The following is a 23,207-nucleotide window of genomic DNA, read 5'->3' as shown; positions in this document are numbered from 1 at the left end:
TACAATGCATAGTGTGTTAAGGCAAATTAAGGCATCAAAACAATACAATTTGTATAAGATAATGTGATAATGTGATCACACAAAGGCAAACTTAAGACAAATTTTAACATTTATTCATTCAAAACAAATAAAAACTTACTTACTGTACAAAAAAATTACTCAGAAATAAATAAATAAATAAAAGCTTAGGCTAGCTGCCTTTTTCTCCCAGAAGTTACAAAGATGAACTGTACACAAATAACACAAACTGGTGTTTTGTGTGGTTTTTCAAAATAGAAACTTTAAAAAAATTGATTTTTGAAGTTTATGAATCGATTCAGAATGATTAGAGTCGCGATTCCTATGTGAATCGATTTTTTCCCGCCACCCCTAATAAGTCATGTTTTAGGTGTTAAAGGAGCAGGTGAGTTTTATTTATTATTTATTTAAAGAGGGTTTTAGCTACAACGTCTTCAGTTTACTGCTGTTTCACCTATAATCATTTCTCCAGGAATAAGGAAGATAGCGACTCTCATCACCAGGATATTACTTCAGAAATAACATAATATTACCGTCATAATATCTGCCTTATTTTCACCGTTGTTATAACCTGGAGGTTACATTTAGATCACAGCGGTTTTTTTTTATCAAGCGTTGGGTTGTGTGGATTATATTATATTTGCCGTGTCTGACGGATAATATATGAGAAAACGTGGGGGCAGATTTCCTCTAACGACGGCGGATTTGATGTAGAACATAATTCCTCCTTCGCCCCCTGTGGGACGGCCTATTTCCACCGTCTCACCATCCTTCATTTTGTACCAGTTGTGCTTGACTGACCTCTCCGCCCGCCCGCCTGCCGGCTCTCTGCTGTATAATTGCTGTTTTATGGGTCCAGAGATTCTCCTCTCGGCTGATAATCAAAAAAATGAGTTCCTGAGCACAAACAGAAGCTCCCACCTTTTAATCATCGTCTTGTCAACACAGACGCTGCTCGACTGTACAGGAGCAGCTAATCCTCAGCTTTAAGACGACCTGCGCTCCTTAATATGCAGATAATAAGCCTTCAGCGTAAGTCACTTTTCCCTTTTATGTTAACGACGTGTTTCGCTCGACTAAAACCAAAGGAAGGTTATTGACTCCGTGTGCCACACGGACTGTGTTTTACAACGACGGGCGTTCAGTCGTTGAGACGTCATTAAATGTCAAATTCACTGTGATGCATTCAGGAGATCGATAAAGTTATCGGGATATGTGTCAGAATAACTTTAACACTTTAACACCGAGCGCATCGTAGACAACACGTTTGCGCAAACGCACTTTGCGTTATCATAATAACCGTAACAGTGTGTGCTATTGGAGAAATTCCAACGGTTTCTGAAAGTGGAGAAGTTGCACATCAAAGCCAACGTGGGGTTATTACGGTAATTTCACTTTCTGGTGATAAAGAATCAGAGTCTTTGTCAGCAGAGAGGAGAGAGATGGTCTTATACTGTTCAAATGTCAAATGTAACGCACAAAATATGGTGTTCACATACAACTACAGTGTTTTTTTTATATAAAAGTTTTAGCTTTTCTTCATTTTAAATTGTTAATACACTATTTTAACATGTAGTAAATTGTAAATAACTGCCAGATTGTTAAAGTTATTATGGAAAAAAGGGCATAAACACTTATTCACAGGATGTTTTCCTGCCCTTTTATGGTTAAAATAAGCACCAAAAAAAGGGGGAAAAAAAGATATAAAATTAATAATATATTGATAATATTTAGGGATGGGAATTGGTATCGGTCAGTATTGGTCAAAATCACTGGATCAGATCAGATCACTGTGATAGTGTGGGGGAAAACACATTCAGGAGATCGATAAAGTTATCGGGAAATGTGTCAGAATAACCTTAACACTTTAACACCGAGCGTATCGTAGACAACACGTTTGCGCACTTTGCGTTACCGTAATTACCGTAACAGTATGTGCTATCGGAGAAATTACAACGGTTTCTGAAAGTGGAGAAGTTGCACGTCGAAGCCAACGTGGGGTTATTTACGGTAATTTCACTCGCGATGTTGCAGGAAGCCGGCGAATCAGAGTCTTTGTCACCAGAGAGGAGAGAGATGGTGTTATACGGTTCAAATGTCAAATTTAACGCACAAAATATGGTGTTCACATACAACTACAGTGTTTTTTTATATAAAAGTTTTAGCTTTTCTTCATTTTAAATTGTTAATACACTATTTTAACATGTAGTAAATTGTAAATAACTGCCAGATTGTTAAAGTTATTATGGAAAAAAGGGCAAAAACACTTATTCACAAAACGTTTTCCTGCCCTTTTATGGTAAATTAAGCAAAAAAAAACACAAGATGAAAATGAATAATATATTGATAATAGTTAGGGATGGGAAATGGTATCGGTCAGTATCCAGGTCCAATATTGGTCAAAATCACTGGATCAGATATTGGACGGATAAAAAATGTAAAATCACTATGCACAGATGGTAAAAATGTGAATAAAAGTCAGCACAACCATTTTAGCTAAGTCATGTTTGGGGTTGAAGAATATTTGTTGCACAGTTGGAGAATTATTCTGTCTTTGAAACGACTCTAAATGCTCTAAAATAGCTATTGGAATAATATCGGTATCGGTAGATACTCGAGTTTGTTATATCGGAATCAGTATTCGGACACAAAGGAGAGGAACAAGGACATCCTTAATAACAGTATTCTTATTTGTTATTTGCAATATTGTAACATAGCATACTATAAAAGTAAAGTCTAAAGTCTGAGAGCCTTTCATTTCTACTTTAAAAAAACCTTGAACATAAAACCAAACGTAGGTCCTCAGCTTGATTTATGGCAGCTGAGATAACGGCGTTATCTGTACCAGCTCTGATTCAGAGGCAACAAAACTAATTTCTCCGTCTGTAAGAGAAAGCACTTCTCTTTACTGATTTCCTGTATTTAAAAAAAACAAAAAAACAGCTGAATATCACACGGATAGAGTCTGCGGGTCAATTAATCAAGAGGGCTTCAAAGAAAGGGCTTTGGTTTTGCACGGCTCTGTGCTCCCTGTATTTATACACAGGATATCATTAACATGCAGGAGGCAAACGATGAGCTCTCAGAGTCTCTAGAGGGGTGAGGAGGAAGAGGAGGAAGAGGAGGAGGAGGAGGAGAGTGCAGCTTTCTGGCATCTATTACATCTGCCTCATCCAGCAGAGCAGGATCTGACTCTGTATCTACTGGTTTAACAGTTTTCTGCTCAGTGTCTCTGTGACACAGAAACGTCCGAAATGCTGTGAATCAATCAGAAAGCACTATATACACAGGATACTTCCTTTTACCATATTTGAGTTACTGTGTAGAGGTGTGAGGAAACACGTACAGGCAATATTCAACCATTCAACCACATACACACATATGTATATATATATATATATATATATATATACATATATATGTATGTATATATATATATATATATATACATACATATACATACACATATATATACATACACATATATATATATACATACACATATATTATATACATACACATATATATATATATATATATATACATACATATACATACACATATATATATATACATACACATATATATATATATATTATATATATATAATGTAGAAAATGGCAATCAGATTAATAAATAATGCAGGATATAGAGACAAATACAAATTAAATCTTCTTAAAAATACACAATTTCCAGATCTTATTCAGTATAAAACAAATAATAGCAAATAATACACCAGCACATATTTATTTAGCATTAGCATGCTACTATTTTGCGGCTAACTTGGCGAACCTGTTTCCAAAGGTAAGCTAGCAAGGCCTTGGTTAGCATTGGCGTAGCTAGCCGTTTTTACAAGGCGCATTTGATTTTGCGTTGCGCCTAATGAGGTCGCACAGCGTTTGCGCGATTGTTAGCCTTCACGTTCCTTATCATGACACGGCTGCTAACTTTAAGGACTTTAAGTACAGTATGTACAGTACTACACGAAATAAAGAAGCCAGTTTGCCAGGACAACTTTAAAGTGTCTAACAGATGAATTAAACCAGATTAAAAACTTTAAATAAGATATTATAAAGAATAGACTAAATGCAAATGTTAAATAAAGATAAGGATGATGAACAGCAAGTTTATTCCAGGACGGTGATGGAAGTGTTTGAAGCCAGACGTATATATAAAAGACTGTAAATATGTGTGTTTTTGTATAAAGTAGTGTACAAATTGAGTTGTGTGTCATAGCAATGGGGATATAAGTACATACAGTATGTAACTGTGTCGTGGCAGCAGCAGCAGAGCCTGCGATGTGTCGGAGCCAGGATTTCCAAAAGGGAAGTGTGTGTGCAAACCATGCAGGACTGTGCTCTGTGGAGGCCTTTAATCCCTGACACACATACACACACACACACACACAGCTCGCCTCCTTATCAATGAAACAGCCGAGGAAGAGGAGGAGGAGGAGAAGGAGAAGGAGCCAAACAGTTTCAAAAGAGAAGAAGCACCATGAGCACATGTCCCCCGCTCTGCCATTCAGATTTCGCCTTGACCCCCTTTTCAATATGTTCCATTGGTGATTTACATATCATTTTGCCTGTGTGTGTGTGAGAGTGTGTGTGTGTGTGTGTGAGGTTCAGACTGCCAACATTTGATAGTGAACAGCTGCACAGACGCAGGAGCCAGAGCAGCTCAGAGCAAAAAAAATAAGACTGCATCACCGGAGAGGAGACCTTAGTCTGACAGGATTTAAACAAACCTGCAAACCAGCTAATCCAGTCATTGTATACATGCTGAATTTTCGTCAATTTGAAAAAAAATAGCACGGGGATTTACTTAAAGAGAGACACACCATGTGACCTTTCCCCCTGCAGACGACGACGACGATGAGGAGCAGCAGCAGCAGCAGTGTTACAGCAGAACAGCACCAGAGGGGATAAAAGCCATTTAACCAAATCGGAACCAGGTGGCAACGAGTCGTGATGTCACCCATCCATAAGAATAATACCACCACCACCCCCCCATTTTGAAGCCTGGAGATTCACGATTTAGTGAATTGGCGCCATTTTGGCGTTTTTGCAAGCAGCTGTCGGTGTACTTTATCATCTATTTTCCTCTAAATAGGAACATCATTTACAAAAAACAACAGCATGTTCTACTGAAGAAGACTGGAAACTAGCAATTAAGTCCATTAACCCTGCTGCTTTTTCCATGACTATGTTAAAACAGTACAGTACATACAGAGGCGATAAGAATGTGCAATACAGAGCGTCTTATACCCTTTTTTTCAGTACAACCTAAGCAATCTATATAAACACACCTGAGCAAAAAGTACTCAAAATGTTTGAAATCGGATTGAATTTGTGAAATACGTCACAGTTCAAAGTTCACTTGGCTCGTTTTTATGAACAAAAAGAAAGGAAAAACGCTCTAATGTTGTGACTTCTGCACAATTATTGTTAATTTATATCACAACTAAAAATGCGATGCAAAATGAATCATAATTTTGACTCAACAACACATAAGACGGGAAAAAAGGTATTTTCTTTAAAGCCTCAATACGTGACCTATAAACACACACCCCCAGGATGTCCATATAAGGAGTTGTGTATCATTTCCGCAGGAGCACTAAGGGCTAACACCTCAGGAAAATGTTTGTTGACGTTATTGATAAAGTGTTAAATCCCAAAAGCTTCCTATCAAACAGTATTTGAACAAACGTTGGCCCAGCACTAGTTTTTCAATCTGAGCAAGGGAATTTTGCGGAGTAAGGGCTACACGGTTGGTGTAGTGGTTCGCGCTCTTGCCTTTGGAGCAAGAAGACCTGGGTTTGCGACCTAGGTCTGTTCAGAACAAGGATCCTTCTCCTTGGAGTTAGCATGTTCTCCCCATGTGAACGTGGGTTTTCTCCCACAGTCCAAAAAACATGCCATATGGGGATTAGGTCAATTGGACCGCGAGAGTGAAGAGCTGATGGTTGTTTGTCTCTATATGTGTCCCTGTGATGGACTGGCGATCTGTCATCAAGATTGTACCTATCGCCTTATGTCCGCTGAGATTGAGCACATCCCCCCCCCCCCCCATGTGGAGGATAAATCTGTAGAAAATGGACGGATGGTCGGTTTCTGGCGGCTCCACATCAAACCAATCACAACGTGTGTTGTTGCTGTGACATTACAAAATATTCAAAAAGCCGAGCCCATCACGCACCACTGGAACAAACAGGAGCCTCCTCATAATCTGCAAAGTGTCAGACAGAACTCACAAAGCCTCTCCTGAAGCGCTCCAGTTTAAGCTCCTTTATCAAAACAAGCTCTCGCCTTCTTCTTCTACTTCTTCTTCACCGTTGACTGTGCCCAGGTTTTTCTCTTCCCGAGCTCATAATTGCTCGCTGCTGATTCCGGCTGTTGCTTTTTTCTAAATAATGTATTCACTCATTGAACTTATAGAGACGCTGGGTCAAAATTAATCCTCCCAATGATTCATTTGAACGGTGGATGTGCAAAGGGTCTAAGTTTGGTGCTGCTGGTGCATTCAACCTCGTCATTAGAATCGTAATAAATGCATCGTAGCGGGCGTAATTTTTTCCCCATTATTCATAACAGGAAATGGACAAATGTGTGGCGAACAGAGACATCCTTTAGAAACCGCTCGGTTACACACAAAGACATTAACACACACACGCACACACATATTTGGACACTACTACATGTCCTGCCTTATCTCTCACAGACAGGTTACTCTCTATATATCAATATTGCATGAGCTTGGTCTTTATATGTATATATAATATATATGACAGGCGGGAGCTTTCATTGTAAATTAAACTCATGATACGTCGTGCCGACAACATAATTAAAAACAAGCTAGCTGTCGTGTCTTGGGAGGCGAGAACACGTAAATGAAAGGACGTGGTGCGCTATGCTGGCACGGGAACACAGGAAGTGAAGTAGAGTAGAGTATAGTAAAGTAGAGTTGAGCAGAATAGAGTAGAGTAGAGTAGAGTTGAGCAGAATAAAGTAGAGTAGAGTAGAGTACAGTACAGTAAAGTGGAGTTGAGCAGAATAAAGTAGAGTAGAGTAGAGTAGAGTACAGTAAAGTAGAGTTGAGCAGAATAAAGTAGAGTAGAGTAGAGTAGAGTACAGTAAAGTAGAGTTGAGCAGAATAAAGTAGAGTAGAGTAGAGTACAGTACAGTAAAGTGGAGTTGAGCAGAATAAAGTAGAGTAGAGTAGAGTAGAGTACAGTAAAGTAGAGTTGAGCAGAATAAAGTAAAGTAGAGTATAGTAAAGTAGCGTATAGTAGAGTTAAGTATAATAGAGTAAAGTAGATTAAAGTAGTGTATAGTAGAGTAGAGTAGAGTAAAGTAGCGTATAGTAGAGTAAAGTAGAATAGAGTAGAGTAAAGTAGATTAAAGTAGCATATAGTAGAGTAAAGTATATTAAAGTAGCGTATAGTAGAGTAAAGTAGAATAGAGTAGAGTAAAGTAGATTAAAGTAGCATATAGTAGAGTAAAGTAGATTTAAAGTAGCATGTAGTAGAGTAAAGTAGATTAAAGTAGCATATAGTACAGTAAAATAGAATAGAGTAGAACGGGACAGGAGCACAGGAAGTAAAGTAGAGTAGAATAAAGTACAGTACAGTACAGTACAGTAGAGTAGAGCAGAATAAAGTAAAATAGAGTAGATCAAAGCAACGTATAGCAAAGTAAAGTAGAGTAGAATAGAGTATAGGAAAGTAGCGTATAGTAGAGTAAAGTAGAATAGAGTAGAGTAGAATAGATTAAAGTAGTGTATAGTAGAGTAGAGTAAAGTAGCATATAGTAGAGTAAAGTAGAGTAGAATAGAGTAGCGCATTGTAGAGTAGAGTAAAGTAGATTAAAGTAGCATAGAGTAGAGTAGAGTAGAGTAGAGTAGAGTAGAGTAGAATAGAATAGAATAGAGTAGAATAGAGTAGAGAAGCATGGAGAAAAGCAGAATAGAATAGAGTAGAGTAGTGTATAGTAGAGTAAAGTAGAATAAGAGTGTAAAGTACATTAAAGTAGCATATAGTAGAGCAAAGTAGAGTATTCTTGTCATTGTGTATTGTATGTTTTGGGTAACATCTACTGCACGTCTGTCCGTCCAGGGAGTGGATCCCTCACCTGTGGTTCTCCCTAAGGTTTCTACCCTTTTTCCCTTTTACAAGGGTTTTTTTTTCCCTGGTAGTTTTTCCTTACCCTGGTCGAAGGTCTAAGGACAGAGGATGTTACCAACCCTGTGAAGTCCCGTGAGACAAACTATGTTTTGTAAACTGTGGGCTATATAAATAAAGATTGATTGATTGATTGATAGAATAGAGTAGCGCATTGTAGAGTAGAGTAAAGTAGATACAGTACAGTAGAGTTGCATGGAGAAAAGCAGAATAGAATAGAGTAGAGTAGTGTATAGTAGAGTTAAGTAGAATAGAGTAGTGTAAAGTAAATTAAAGTAGAATATAGTAGAGTAAAGTAGCATATAGTAGCTTATAGTAGAGTAAAGTAGAGTAAAGTAAAGTAGAGTAAAGTAAAGTAGTAAAGCGTTCGTTTCACTGTGGTAAATTAAGCAAAGCAGAAATCCAGCAGAATCCTCCTCCTTAGGCTGATTCACTGCGGTGACGCCGTGAAGCTGCAGTAGCTGTAAATCATGTAAATCAATCTGCTGCACACACACACACACACACACACACACACACACACACACACACACACACACACACACACACACACACACACACACACACACACACACACACACACACACACACTGTTTCCCGTCACCAGGACAGTAGAAAAAGGTAGAACTATTTGTTTATCTGAGCACAGCGAGGCAGCCACAGGCATGAAGATGACGATGACGACGACGATGATGATGGATAAAAAAGAACATCTCAGATCTGACAAAAGTCCAATAACAAAGATAAAGATCGAACGTCAAGTCATTGTTTGAACAAAATAGAGAGCGGCAGTGTCAGACATGAGGGTGTGAAACCTTCTGCTGAGCTGCAGGATACACGACCGAAGGTTTTTTATTGGACAAACGCTAATGTTTTGGTGGCTCACCACAAACTTTAACTACACAACAGAGGGAAGGGAAAGGCTCAGTGAAAGGGGGCGTGTCACTGTCTGGCAGCTGATTACAGAAGAGTTGTTGTCGCCTGTTCAGACCAGAGCTATGGTACAAGGTACAATTATTTAATGGGATGTTTATATCAGTTTAAATTATATTATATGTACTTGTACATCAATACTGGACTCACATCGTCGACAGGATGCTGCTCCTTCGGTGATGTACACTCTATGTTCGGGGCATGAAATCACACCACACGTGTTTGCGTTCACACCTTGTTAGTGTTGTGATCAGATCACATCAGGTGCATGTTAGCACCAGGCATGACCACGGCCTGTGTGTGTGTGTGTTGAGAAATGTTGGCTGGGTTGCTCAGTGTGCTGTGACCTTGGAAGCGTTCAGTGTAATAGTATTACTATTATTATTATTATTAGAACATGTGTCTGATGTATAGCTGCTTTTTTTTCCCCAGCAACCTGCCTCACACGGTGGCGGTGTGGATTAGATCAGCTGTACAGCACAAAGGTTAATCCACCGAGTCACAGCAGAGCCACGCGTCTGTCTTCCATTATCCACAGTGAGGAGAAAGAAATGCCTGCACTGATACAGCTGGCTTCAATTATCCAGTCTAATTGTCACCCTCTTCTCACACACACACACACACACACACACACACACATACGCTCTTTTCACACACTTGACCTCACACAGTGGTGGTGAACAGTGATTTCCGTGTTAACAAATTAACAAAAAAGCTTCATAACTGTGACAGAAATGTCTAAAAACCTTTTAATACCAGGTTTAAAACGATAACGGTAACTCTCGGTTTACATCAAAATCACTAATAGTCCACTAGACTTGGTACTTTTCAATAAAGTATTTCCCCTCCTCACCTGAGGTGGCGCCGCATCAGGAAAGACGAGACAAACAATGAACAAGAAAACATGCTCGTCTTTTGATTAACGCAGGAAAACTTCTGTTTCCGCCAATCGGTCTACCGTACAAGTGAGTATGTTTTGGCAGTTTTTTACCCACAATGCCCTGCGTTGTAGTCCACTTCCTGCATTTGATTTACTTGATGTGAACCCGGTTGCACATTCACACCTCCTCAAAAGAGCCAGACTTTCCAGGCAAACAAACTAGGGTTAGGTTTAAAACGATAATGCTAACTCTCGGTTTGCGTGTTTACATCAAAATCACTAATAGTCCACTAGACTTGGTACTTTTGAATAACGTATTTCCCCTCCTCACCTGAGATGGCGCTGCGTCAGGAGAAGACGAGACAAACAATGAACAAGAAAATTCGCTCATCTGTTGATTGACGCACGAAAACTTCCGTTCCACCACTACTGTACAATTGAGTATGTTTTGGCAATTTTTTACCCACAATACCCTGCGTTGTAGTCCACTTCCTGCATTTGATTAACTTGATGCGAACCCGGTTGCGCGGTCACACCTCCTCAAAGGAGCCCGACTTCACGGGCAAACAAACTAGGGTTCGATTAAGAAGACTTTCGAAGGTAAGACTATTTTGTTCACATATTATCGTTTCAGAGGAGTAGTTGCACAGAATTATGTAACTTCGTTCAACAAAAATAAGTCTTCTAAGGGTAAAATATTTTTTTCAAAACATGCTCTACCAAACAGTTGACTTGTCATTTTATGGTAAAGGTAGAAAAGATAGCTAATGTTGGTCAAATTAACGGGGAAAAAAGGGGTTAGTGTTGTTAAAATGATTCATTTATTGATCAAGAAATTGCACTTAATGCGACTTCTCCGAATGTTGTACTTTTATTACGAACAGACGTCTGAACCGTTTGGTCGAGGACTGTATCTGAAATACTGTAGGGCCTAATTAAAAAAAATATATATATTGATTGCCGTTATTGTTATCATATGTGAATAAAAAATGCAAATAAATTATTTTTCCTTTACTTTTCTTTGGTGCGTACCTTAAAGGGTTAAATCTACCTCAAGAGTAGAAGTTGGCAAAACTTTTTTTAGTTCCTATATATATATATTGTATCTGGGTCTTTACAAATATACAGGGATTTCTATTGATGGAGATGCACAGTTTCTTTTATCACCCGATTAGCAGAAACTCAGTGTGAGAGTCAGGCATCGCTCATCCTGCCTATATCTGCCTAAAAAACATATGATTTGAATTTGGACAAATGTTCGAAACGCTCGACTACGACATCCTGTACAGTGGTGTCTATTCATACCAGACGTGTGCTGACAGATCGCAGCTGGGTTGGTGTTCCTGCAGAGTTCAATTCTATGCCCTAACCTGAGTCATGTACCAATGTGTCAGTGTTCATTTAGACACTGACGATCCCTCTTTTCATTCACCACTGTAGATTTTTAGGATTTCCTCCCAGGGCTGCAAATCTAAGTGGGCCAAGACTTCATTTACATTATTATTATATTTTATCTACAATAATCTGTATTCATTAATGCAGGGGTGTCAAACTCATTTTCACTGAGGGCCACATCAGCATAATGGTTAGTATAAAGGGCCAGATGTAACTGTCATATAGAATAAATGTAACTAAATGTAACCAAATATAATGTAAAATAAAGGTAACTACTCCGTAACATATTGCTAAATAACTTTCTGTTTTTATTACTTATTCAATTTCACTCGTCGCATGATGCATATACAATGATACACTGCGATCTAGTGGCAGGATGGCGTCACTTTGCGGGTAACGTAATTACCATGCATTGTGGGAAATGTAGTTTATGGTCAACGCACGCCTTAAAGCAGCATTTTAAGACCTATTTTAACACAGATTTTTAAGACCAATTAATCACTCGCGGGCCACAAAAAAAATCATGTAAACACACACAGCACCAATTATATGGTGGCCTGTTCTGTTTATGTGAATAAGCCGCCATCTTAGACAAATTACACAGAGTTTACTTAAACATCCACATTGACCCCCGTTCCCAGTTTTCTGCCCCGACGCTGCACATTCTGCCACATAATGAGTGAAATTTAAAACATAATGAAGCATAGAGCTTCACTTCCATCGCGTTCGGCGCTAAATTACAACATCGCAACAGCCGTCGCTGAAATTGTGATGTCTTTAACTTCGTTAATGAGCTGTGTCCTTATCATCACGTCAGAGCCATCTGACCTTAGGAGGCAGCATTAACGTCTTTTACTCGACTGAAATAATAGATGTTCACTTTAGGTACAGAAGCGATAATAGTGTCATTTGTGGCACAGGTGACAGACAGACAGATGGATAGTAGCATGGTAGCTTGCCCGCTAACTAGCAAGGCAGGCAACTATTGTTTTAGCTAACTTTAAGCTAGCGTTTAGCAAATAGATAGATAGATAGATAGATAGATAGATAGATAGATAGATAGATAGATAGATAGATAGATAGATAGATAGATAGATAGATAGATAGATAGATAGATAGATAGATAGATAGGTCTTTAAGCTAGCTTTTAGCTAATAGACAGCAATTGTTTTAGCCAACTTTAAGATAGCTTTTAGCTGATAGATAGATAGACAGCAATTGGTTTAGCTAACTTTAAGCTAGATTTTAGCTGATAGATAGATAGACAGCAATTGGTTTAGCTAACTTTAAGCTAGATTTTAGCAGATAGATAGATAGATAGATAGATAGATAGATAGATAGATAGATAGATAGATAGATAGATAGATAGATAGATAGATAGATCTTTAAGCTAGCTTTTAGCTAATAGATAGACAGCAATTGTTTTAGCTAACTTTAAGATAGCTTTAAGCTGATAGATATACAGCAATTGTTTTAGCTAACTTTAAGCTACCTTTTAGCAGATAGATAGATAGATAGATAGATAGATAGATAGATAGATAGATAGATAGATAGATAGATAGATAGATAGCAACAACGACACACTCACTTGAACTGCTGATGTTCCCTCGAGCTGCGGATCTTGGAGGAGAACCTCTCGGCCAGTTTCTCTAAGCTGCGAGAGTACTCCAGCTCGATCTCGGCTTTGCGGCGAAAGAACTCCTGCAGGTCCTGCAGCAGCTGGATACGAGACTCCGACTGCTGCTCCAGGCATTTGAACTGCTCCACCAGCTGGTTACGGATCTCTGTTCAAATTAAAAAACGACAAGACAGAATTTACATCAGTCGGCTGTTTTCATTGCCGTCAAAACAGACATCACACAACACACACGCTGATTGAAAACAGAGCGACAAACACACCGTGTTATCAAGTACACTTTACAATATGGAGATGGGGTGATTTATTTCTGGGCATCTGTCTTCCATCTGTCTGTGACATCGCAAAAAAACTGCAAATGCATATTTGTTTATTGTGTGTTTCAGATTTCAGTCAATATGACAGACTGTAATGGAAATAGGAAATCCCAGAATCGTTTGCAGGTTTCCCAACAGCAATGAAAAGAATCTGAGAGCAGGAACAACCACCAAGGCCGCGAGCCAAACCAATACGATGATGACCCCTTTGTTTATGACCTCTCATAAGTGTCTCCTCTGTGAGAAGCTAATGCACCCCCCCCCCCCCATCTTTCTTACAGCGTTTCTCCTTCAGAGGAACCTGACACTGCCAGGCAGACTGACTGCAGCTCCTTCGTGCCAGCGGGAACCCAGGGAAGAAACCCGATTCCTCTTTGTAGTGCTGTCATCAGCAGCAACGATGCCTCGGCGCAGGGAAAGAGAGAGAGAAAGGCCCGACGCTGCAGAACAAAATCCTGATCCAAGGAGTCGCAGTAAAACACGATCAGTGGGTGTCGTTTCCAGAGGTGGAAGAAGTACTCAAATATTGTACTCAAGTAAAAGTACCAATACTTTGATGAAATATTACTCAAGTAGAAGTAAAAAGTAGTTCATTTGAAATGTACTGTAAAGGCGCCATATGCATGTAAATTATCACATGTAAATTTCCGTGCTTGAATTTTCACAAAATTTCCACATGAAAAATTTCAAATGTAAATTTCGGTGTGTAAATTTTCAAACGTACATTTTCACACACAAATTTTCGCATGTAAATTTCCATGCGTAAATTTTCACATAATTTCCACATCAAAAATTTCACCAATTTTCCACACGCAAATTTTCACCAAATTTTCACATGTAAATTTTCAAATGTAAATTTCGGTGTGTAAATTTTCAAATGTAAATTTCGGTGTGTAAATTTCCATGCGTAAATTTTCACACACATTTTTGCATGTTAATTTCCATGCGTAAATTTTCACATGTAAAAACGGTTACTACATTCAAATTCAATTCTATGTTCACGCGCCAGTGCTAATGCTAATCACAACATCATTCGTCTGGTTCTGGTGTATATTTTCCCCCTGTAGGTCTTCGTTGTGCTGAATGTTTATTTTTACTCAGTATCGGATAGGATTTATAAAGTAACTAAGTACAATACTTGAGTCAATACTTACTCAAGTAAACAGACAAGAATATAAGTTTATAGCAGAACTGGCTGCGGTTTAATCTGTGAGCTTTTATGGCTTCAACCTTTTCTTGTAATGTTCAGAAATCCCTTCAAACGAACCTGCGCTCGAAAGCTTCCAAAAATGTAACTCAAACGCCCTGAAAACAATACGTAAATCTGAGCCGCTGCAGTGACCGAGCGGTGGTGTCGCTGAACTGCTGACTGAATGGTGAAAACCACAGCAGTGACACACACACACACACACACACACACACTGTGTTTTTATGCTGCTCTGGCTGTAATCTGGTCAGCCCAAAGCCCCTCCTGGAGGATCCACAGAATACGCAGCGATATCGGGCAGTTGTGATGTCGTGCCGCCCTGATCTCAGCCTCGCTCTGTGGTTAACCGTTTGTCCCGGCACCTCCCCTTCATCCAGGGGGGCCTCCCTCCCTCCCTCTGCCTCAAAAGCGGCGAGGGCTTAAAGCGCAGTTATTATTATTATTATTAAGCAGAAGCTCTGAAGCTTCTGAAGGAGATGCCACTTTGCTGCATCGCTGCTGTCAAATAAAAACATCAGAAGTGTTCTTTCTCTGTTTTTGTCTGGCTTTGTTTCTTATTTCTGTGACGAGGAGAAGCGGCGCGAGAGCGTTCCCGATCAAAAAAAAAAAACTATGAACTCTCGACTACACAGCTCTGATTTTGACAGGCGAGTTTGGAAAAATAGGTCACACACACACACACAGAGAAAACGTGGTGTGTGTGTGTGTGTGCCCTTCCCTCGGAGAAACCATGAGCAATTGGAGAATGATTCCCTAAGTATTCCCAGCTCTTTGAATTTGCTGTGGTTTATTCAAAGCCAGGGACCCCTCTGTGTGAGGGGGGGGGGGTGGAGGCGAAGACTGTGAATGTACAGCTGCAGTAAAAGACGGAAACGACGAGTTTAACGTTGTGAAAATCACCAAAACAAAGTACAGTACAAGTACACGAGCTACGACTAAAAAGGGCATTGTTTATAGCGCAGCTGGAAGTGAATGTGAAGACCATAAACTGATCAATCGGATCGCCATTCAGCATTTTTCTTGGAATAAACCCAGTGCCTCTCACCTCCTGACCGACTTAACATGCATCGCGCAGCGTCTGAAACCACAAACATGGATGCCCCACTTTCAGCTCAGCCGCTCCAGTACAGTGTTCTTGATGTCATAAAAAAAAATGTGTGTGTTTTTCGCAGCTCGGTCTCACCGAGCATAAACAATTAAAGCCGTCCGTTTTTTTCCTTCTACTTCTTCTTCTTTTCTGATTGAAGTTCATATTCAAAATCCTGGTAAAAGAGTTAAAGTCGGCGATTCATGGAGTGAAAAGGAAAACTTTCTGCTATCCTACGACTAGCGTGGCCGCTAATCGCTCAAAAGCAAAGCTTTCAATGTATTTAATGTATTTATGACATGCATCAGAATGCAGTCTGTTCATAAATACAGTTCATTAAACTGAAAGTATGTCGGGACAGAGTGCATATGTAGACAATGTATGATACATTTATTCAGAGTATATCTGGGGAACGAGAATTACCAGCGACTCTGAGATAAACAACTACCTTTAACCTACAGTTTCACTGCTCCTGCATCATTTACAACATACTATGTATAAGAGAGCAAGTCATATTAATAATAATCACAGACTCTAAACTCTCATGACCTCATGTCCACAGCCGGCCTCGGAGCGACAGATGACCACAAAGAAAAAAATGTATGAATAAAAATCGCCTTGGAGTTCAATCCAAGATGGCGGCCTTCCTGTTGGGTTTAGAGCATAGGTCATCATTGACTTTTTTGATCGTCCCAACCTAATAAACGCGTGCCAAGTTTCGTTCACGTACTGTACGTTAAACCGGACAGATGACGACTTTTCCACCAAATTTTCACGCATAAATTTTCGCATGTAAATTTCCATGCGTGAATTTTCACCAGATTTCAACACAATTTTTCACATGTAAATTTTTGCATGTACATTTTCACACGTAATTTTTCGCATGTAAATTTTCACACATAATTTTTCACATGTAAATTTTCGTGCTTGAATTTTCACATGTACATTTTCACACGTACATTTTCACCAAATGTTCACATGTAAATTTTCACACGTACATTTTCACCAAATGTTCACACATACATTTTTGCATGTAAATTTCCATGCGTAAATTTTCACACGTAAATTTTCACGAAATTTTCACACATACATTTTCACACAATTTTTCGCATGTAAATTTTCAAATGTACATTTTCAGACACATTTTTGCATGTAAATTTACATGCGTAAATTTTCACCAAATTTTCACACATACATTTTTGTATGTAAATTTCCATGCGTACATTTTCACACGTACATTTTCACACGTAAATTTTAACATGTAAATTTTAACATGTAAATTTTAACAGGTACATTTTCATTAATTTAGTAATTAATTACTTCGTAAGTAATAGTTTCAGCCCTAACTTGTCTATGAATATGTTAGTCTCATTGTGGTCAGCAGGACTGTCTGACATTCTTATACATATTTTACTTTTCATGGAAAAAACTTGTGGTGAGGCACCAAATATCACTTAGGGCCCCATAAAAGCACAGGGCCGGCCCTGCTCGCATCCATACATCATCATTATCAGAGGCCCAATCCTTCAACTGGACACCTGCTCCTCTTTAAAATATTTGTGCAGTGTTTAGGGACAGGAATTGAAAGCAGAAAAAGTGAACATGTATCTCCTCACAGAACAGGAAAACCTGTGAAAACAATAGAAGGATGTCGGTGACCCGTGAACTTTGACCCACGCTGTCAAACTCACTGCACTGGTCTGGCAGCTGCTGTGTTTTACAGAGTGTGACGTGTGTTTTACAACGACTGCATCTGTTTAGTTTGGGTTTAATGAACATTAAACATCTGCTAGATTTACACTAAACACAATATATTATGCATGAAAAAGCTTCCATTTCTCACGCAGATGTCACTTTTTTACATCGTTGTCAGTCATGCACGCACAGTAGTCCGTCTATGGTCGAGGTGAGCGATAGCATCTGCATTGGAGACTTCCTCTGGCTGGGCAGGGTGACTTCCTGTGGGCTTTGTGCACATTTTTTGGGACTATTTCGGATAATATTCATAATTTACTTTGTTCCTTTTGTATTCATTATCAAAAAGGGAAATTGCCCTTTAGCCACAGCACTGATTTGTTCATTTCTGCACGTTCCTGAGTTCTATTTCTTTGGTTTCTAACATTGGTCAAGACATCAGACTGTGTTGAGTGTGGTGTTTTGTTTATTGAGGTGAACAAAGGCAGCCGTGGTAAATTTGCCGTGGGAATAACACACAACTCCTTATAAGGACATCCTGGGAGTGTGTGTTTATAGGTCACATCTTTTGGTCACATTTTGAGTACTTTTTGGCCAGGTGTGTTCATATAGTTGGTGAAAATGTAATTTTTTTTCCATCAGATTGTCTAGATTTTGCTGAAAAAAGGATGTAAGACACTCACATTCCTATAATCTCTGTATATACTGTATGTTTAAATAGTACATGGAAAAAAGGAGCCAAAATGCTCTGTGTTCTAAGGGTTAAAATAGCATATCTTATGTCTCTGATAAATATGGGCCAATTATGCGACCGAAAAAACACCCCGATACTGATTATCCAAACTAAGCCTCCGTGTGAAGTCATGTAAGGACACCAGCTGATGCATTGGTGCAGCATTTTACTGCAAGGTTGCTGTTTAAGTGGACCATGTGACGTCTTTTGACGCAATGAAAATTGGGAGTGCAGCGAATCGAACGAGAGGGAAATTCTGCAGAGCATCCTGGCGGCGGCAGGAGAATCCTGGCTGAACAAGGCGGCGGGGCTGCCAGAGGAGGAGCAGGAGAGACTCTGCTGTTTTTTCACTGCAGGGCATTAAAGCTAAAATATGATCGCCCACATAATAATAATGGAGCGTGACGCTGAGGAGTGAGGCTTTTCGGCTGATAATCACGTGCTTATTTATGCATTTAAGAGTTTCGGTGAGCCGTGGAGCAGCACAGATTCCATTTTTAGGATTTTGGATATTGATGCAGTTATATAGACACATATGGAATTAGATTTAAGAAGCAAATAAAATATGGATTGTTTGAAAATACACTTGTTATTTTCACTCCCTGACTTGTTTTTTGTTTGCGATTCTGACCATGGGCGGGTCTTAGGAAGCTGCCTGCTGATTAGCTACTGAGTTTTGGAGCGACAGCTCAATGGACCGGAAGTCGTCACAAGATTGGAGTCAACTCAGTAGCCAATCAGCAGGCAGCTTCTTAAGGCCCGCCCCAAGATCAGAATCACAAACAAAACACTACAGCACAAAGAACAAATCGGGGAGCGCAAATAACGAATCAGGGAGTTCAAAGAACGAATCTGGGAGCCTAAAGAGCGAATCAGGAAGCGTGAGCTCAAAGAATGAATAAGGGAGCGCAAAGACCGAATCAGGGAGCGCAAAGAACGAATCAGGGAGCCGAATCAGGGAGCCCAAAGAACGAATAAGGGAACGCAATAAACAAATAAGGGAGGATAAAGAACAAATAAGGGAGGGCAAATAATTCAGGGAGCACAAGCTCAAAGAATGAATAAGGGAGCGCAAAGACCGAATCAGGGAGCGCAAAGAACGAATCAGGGAGTGCAAAGAACGAATCAGGGAGCCGAATCAGGGAGCGCAAAGAACGAATAAGGGAGTCGATTCAGGGAGCGCAAAGAATGAATTAGGGAGTGCAAAGAACGAATCAGGGAGCACAAAGAACGAATCAAGGAGCACGAGCGTAAAGAACGAATCAGGGAGCGCGAAGAACGAATAAGGGAGCCGAATCAGGGAGTGCAAAGAATGAATCAGGGAGCGCAAATAACAATTCAGGGAGCACAAGCGCAAATAACGAATGAGGGAGCGCAAAGAACGAAAAAGGGAGCACAAAGAACGAATAAGGGAGCGCAAAGAACTAATCAGGGAGTGCAAATAATGAATAAGGGAGCGCAAAGAACGAATAACGGAGCGCAAATAACAATTCAGGGAGCACAATCGCAAATAACGAATAAGGGAGCGCAAAGAACGAAAAAGGGAGCGCAAAGAACGAATCAGGGAGCGCAAAGAACTAATCAGGGAGTGCAAATAATGAATAAGGGAGCGCAAAGAACGAATAACGGAGCGCAAATAACAATTCAGGGAGCACAATCGCAAATAACGAATATGGGAGCGCAAAGAACGAATAAGAGAGTGCAATAAACGAATAAGGGAGCACAAAGATCAAATCAGTGAGTGCAAGGGACGAATAAGGGAGCGCAAAAAACAAGTGAGGGAGCGCACATAACGAATCAGGGAGCATAAAGAACTAATTGTCACAAATATTGACACAAATCTAATTCCATAGACACACATTCAGACAACAACTCCGAGCCAAATTTAGAGACGTAGTCCCACACTCTGCAGTTTGAGGCCAATATTATTCAGCAGAGTCAAATTCACACAGACAGACAGACGACCCTAACCCAGACCTGAGTTCACCCTCACTGCCCAATGATCTGTGTGATGATACAAGTTCCAGTCGCTGAACTAATCCCCCGACTCCTCTATTCTTTCTTTCTTTTTTTTAATCCGCTCATTATTAATACAATTGTGAATTCACGAGGGCATTCATGTTTGTCCTGATGTCAGTGCAGGTTGTTCTCCGTCTGTCTGTCTGTGTCTGGTCTCTCATTAACCCGGACTGCATGTGTACTCAAAGATAAGAATTAGGAGGCGAGACCAATCAATGTGTGAGCAGAGGTGAACGACAGCGAACGACAGCAAGACTTCAGCTGTCAGTCGCACCTCGCTCCTAATCCTCGCTCCTAATTACCGCATGTTTCACAGGACATTAAAACAAGTGATAAAAATAAGCTCGTTTTATATCATTTTCACTGACTATTTCACCTTTGATAAAAAGCTTGATAATAAACGGTCTTCGGCTTATTGAAGCCTCCAAAACTGCAGTTAAACCTTTAACACACTCTGTGAAGAGCTCTGGTTCCCATCACTCCCAGACGTCCTTCATCACTCTCCAACATCGATTTCCTCTCTCTGGTGCCTGCTGTATCGTCATCACATTAACGCGGCTACACTGAGGAGAGTGACGCCTCAGGAAAAACCGTGAGCTACAACGGAGGAACTAAGGAACTAAGGAACACGCCCTTTCAGACTGGAGCTGTCCATCTATCTTCTGCTGTTTCTAGGATCCAGCTCTGCATGGTCAGGCTGAGACGTGTCTCCATGGCAACATGGGCGTGTCCCCAGACCCTTGAGAGCACCTGATTGGAGGAGAGGTGGAGTCTGTTGGATGTGGAGAGTGAAGACGGACACAGAGAGAAAGATATAGTGTTGTGTGTATGGGAATCTGGTAACGTCTGATTAAGGTTTACATCTTTTATTTATTATTTTTATAGATCCATTTTTCATTTTTTATTACTTTTTAGACAAAAGACAATTCATTGTCCTTTTCTTATTTGTATCATAAACAAAAGTTCAGTTATTTATATTATCTACGTTTTTTTTAATATATATATATAAATAGGTTTATTAGTGCTAGGCGCGCTAACGCGTTAGCTGCGGTTAACGGCGTCAACGTTAACGCACGTTAACGCATGGCGCGTTACCATGACGACTGACCGGAAAAAGTTGCGCGTGATGTCATGTTTACGTGACTTCCGGTTGTTAAAATGAATCTCTAAAGTAACGATAAAGTTTGAAAACAGAGGCACACATACGCAGTACACAGGTACGCTGCTCTTTTCGTTTAATAGACCGCTCCAGTTGGACTGTAGCCACGCTAACTCCGCTAAAGGCACTAAAGGCGCTAAAGGAGCTAACTCAGCTAACTGGTAAACAGCGCCTGGACTCCGGTGCCGCGGCACACAAACATGACGTCACGCGCCTCTTTTTCCGTTCAGTCGTCATGGAACCGCATCTTGCGTCAACGTTGCCAACGCTAGTAGCATATGTATTTCTTGACTGTGCGTACTGCCCGACCGTCTGACTAAGTCTAAAGCTTATTGTACCGTTTCCTTCTTGCATCAGCAATGTATCTAGCAACATCCATAAGCTACAACGCACCAATACCCGAGATGTATAAATAATTCAGCGGACTTAACAACATCCAGCTTCTACAAAGACATGTTAAACATGGACAGACTTGAAGGAGGAGAAACCGAGGACTGAACCAAACAAACCCAACAGCTTCCTGGTTGATGTTGATGTTCCTTTGCTGCACAGAGTAAACAGTAGCCTTGATGCGTTTGGGATTTATGCAATTATTACTCAGGGGGAAAAGAACAAAGATAGAGTTAAGTCGGCTTAATAATGGATATTAAAAGTAGTCATTAATTGCAGCCTTTTCTTACAGGTTCACTGGTTCTCTCACACTGTCCAAAAATAAAAATTGGACACTAAATCATTTTTTTCTTCTAATTACTGGATTCATTTTGCATCATAAATATGTTTATATTGTCAACTATTTATCATTATATTACACTTTTCTGATATTGCCAATATTTAACATTCACATCTGCCCGTTAAATGATTCTTAAATGACGATTTTGAATTACCTTCCAATGTTTATTGAATTTCTGCTTGATTTGAAATTTGTTTTAATTTTTTTTTTTTTATTGATTTTGTTTTAATTTCCAGTGGATTCCCTTGCCTGTAAAGCACTATGAATCCCATTGTGTAGGAATGGCGCTATGCAAATAAACTTGCCTTGCCTTTTAATTTGAAATTCTGTGCAATATCTAGATAAATAATAATTAAAATAAAAAGTTTGACTTTTTTTCATTTGACCTCTACAGTATGTCCCTTTTCCACCTATGTCCCGGTAAACGAATAAGGGAGCGCAAAGAACGAATCAGGGAGAGCAAAGAACAAATAAGGGAATTATTGTCACAAATATTGACCCAAATCTAATTCCATAGACACACACATATTGTCCCAGCTCGACTCGCTGAAGTGGGCGGAGTCATCTCAGCACGGCTGCATGAAACTGCAAAACTTTGTTTAATACACTACACACAAACGAGTCACTTATAAAGCAGTTGTTTTCAGTGTAACTGAATCATTAGAATTAGTTAAAGATCTGTTCTGGACTGGCGACCTGTGCAGGTTGTTCCCCCAACTTTTCGCCCTCTATGTCAGCGACCCTCATGTGGAGGATAAAGCAGTAGAAGACAGATAATGGACGGACTCTGTTTCCACCATCAGTGGTGGATAAGAGCTGATTTGAGAGCAGCTCTAAGGGAACGCTCTTCAATTATCTCAAGTCTACTGTGGGACGCGTGTGCTTCACTGTTACATAATAAAGTTAATTTAGCAGCTCCCTAATCTATTCAGGGGGGAAGAACTTTGCAAATTACTTTTTCACACAGTGACTTTTTCAAGCTCTCATTCGTGGAGTTATTTTTTGCTCGACTTTCGTCCTGTTTCTAAGGTTATTTCTGTGGCAGAGTTGGGTTTTATGAAACTGTATCTTTGTCATTTTCTTACAACTACAACTTTAAAGGAGACATATTATGCAAAATCAAATGTAGTAACCGTTTTCGGCCACATTCTTACATATGGCACCTGTAATACTTATATTTGGGACTCTGGAGGGGACTCATTGCTACATCACAATGACA

At 39.8% G+C, this 23,207-nt stretch overlaps 1 protein-coding gene across 1 annotated transcript in view; it reads right to left on the bottom strand.

Moving 5' to 3' along the window:
- srgap3 (SLIT-ROBO Rho GTPase activating protein 3) overlaps positions 1-23,207 on the bottom strand; it is a gene marked incomplete at its 3' end in the record, with an annotated part of 75,895 nt that overhangs the window by 45,593 nt on the left and 7,095 nt on the right. The window contains exon 2 of the mRNA XM_083892003.1: positions 12,994-13,189. Coding sequence (XP_083748129.1) covers positions 12,994-13,189 — 196 coding nt within the window. The remainder of the gene's footprint in view (positions 1-12,993; positions 13,190-23,207) is intronic.

This window comes from Microchirus variegatus (genome assembly GCF_963457635.1).
Source record: "Microchirus variegatus genome assembly, chromosome: 7".
NCBI lineage: Eukaryota > Metazoa > Chordata > Actinopteri > Pleuronectiformes > Soleidae > Microchirus > Microchirus variegatus.
Note: the sequence above shows the minus strand (reverse complement) of the source record. Positions and strands in the feature narration are given on the sequence as shown.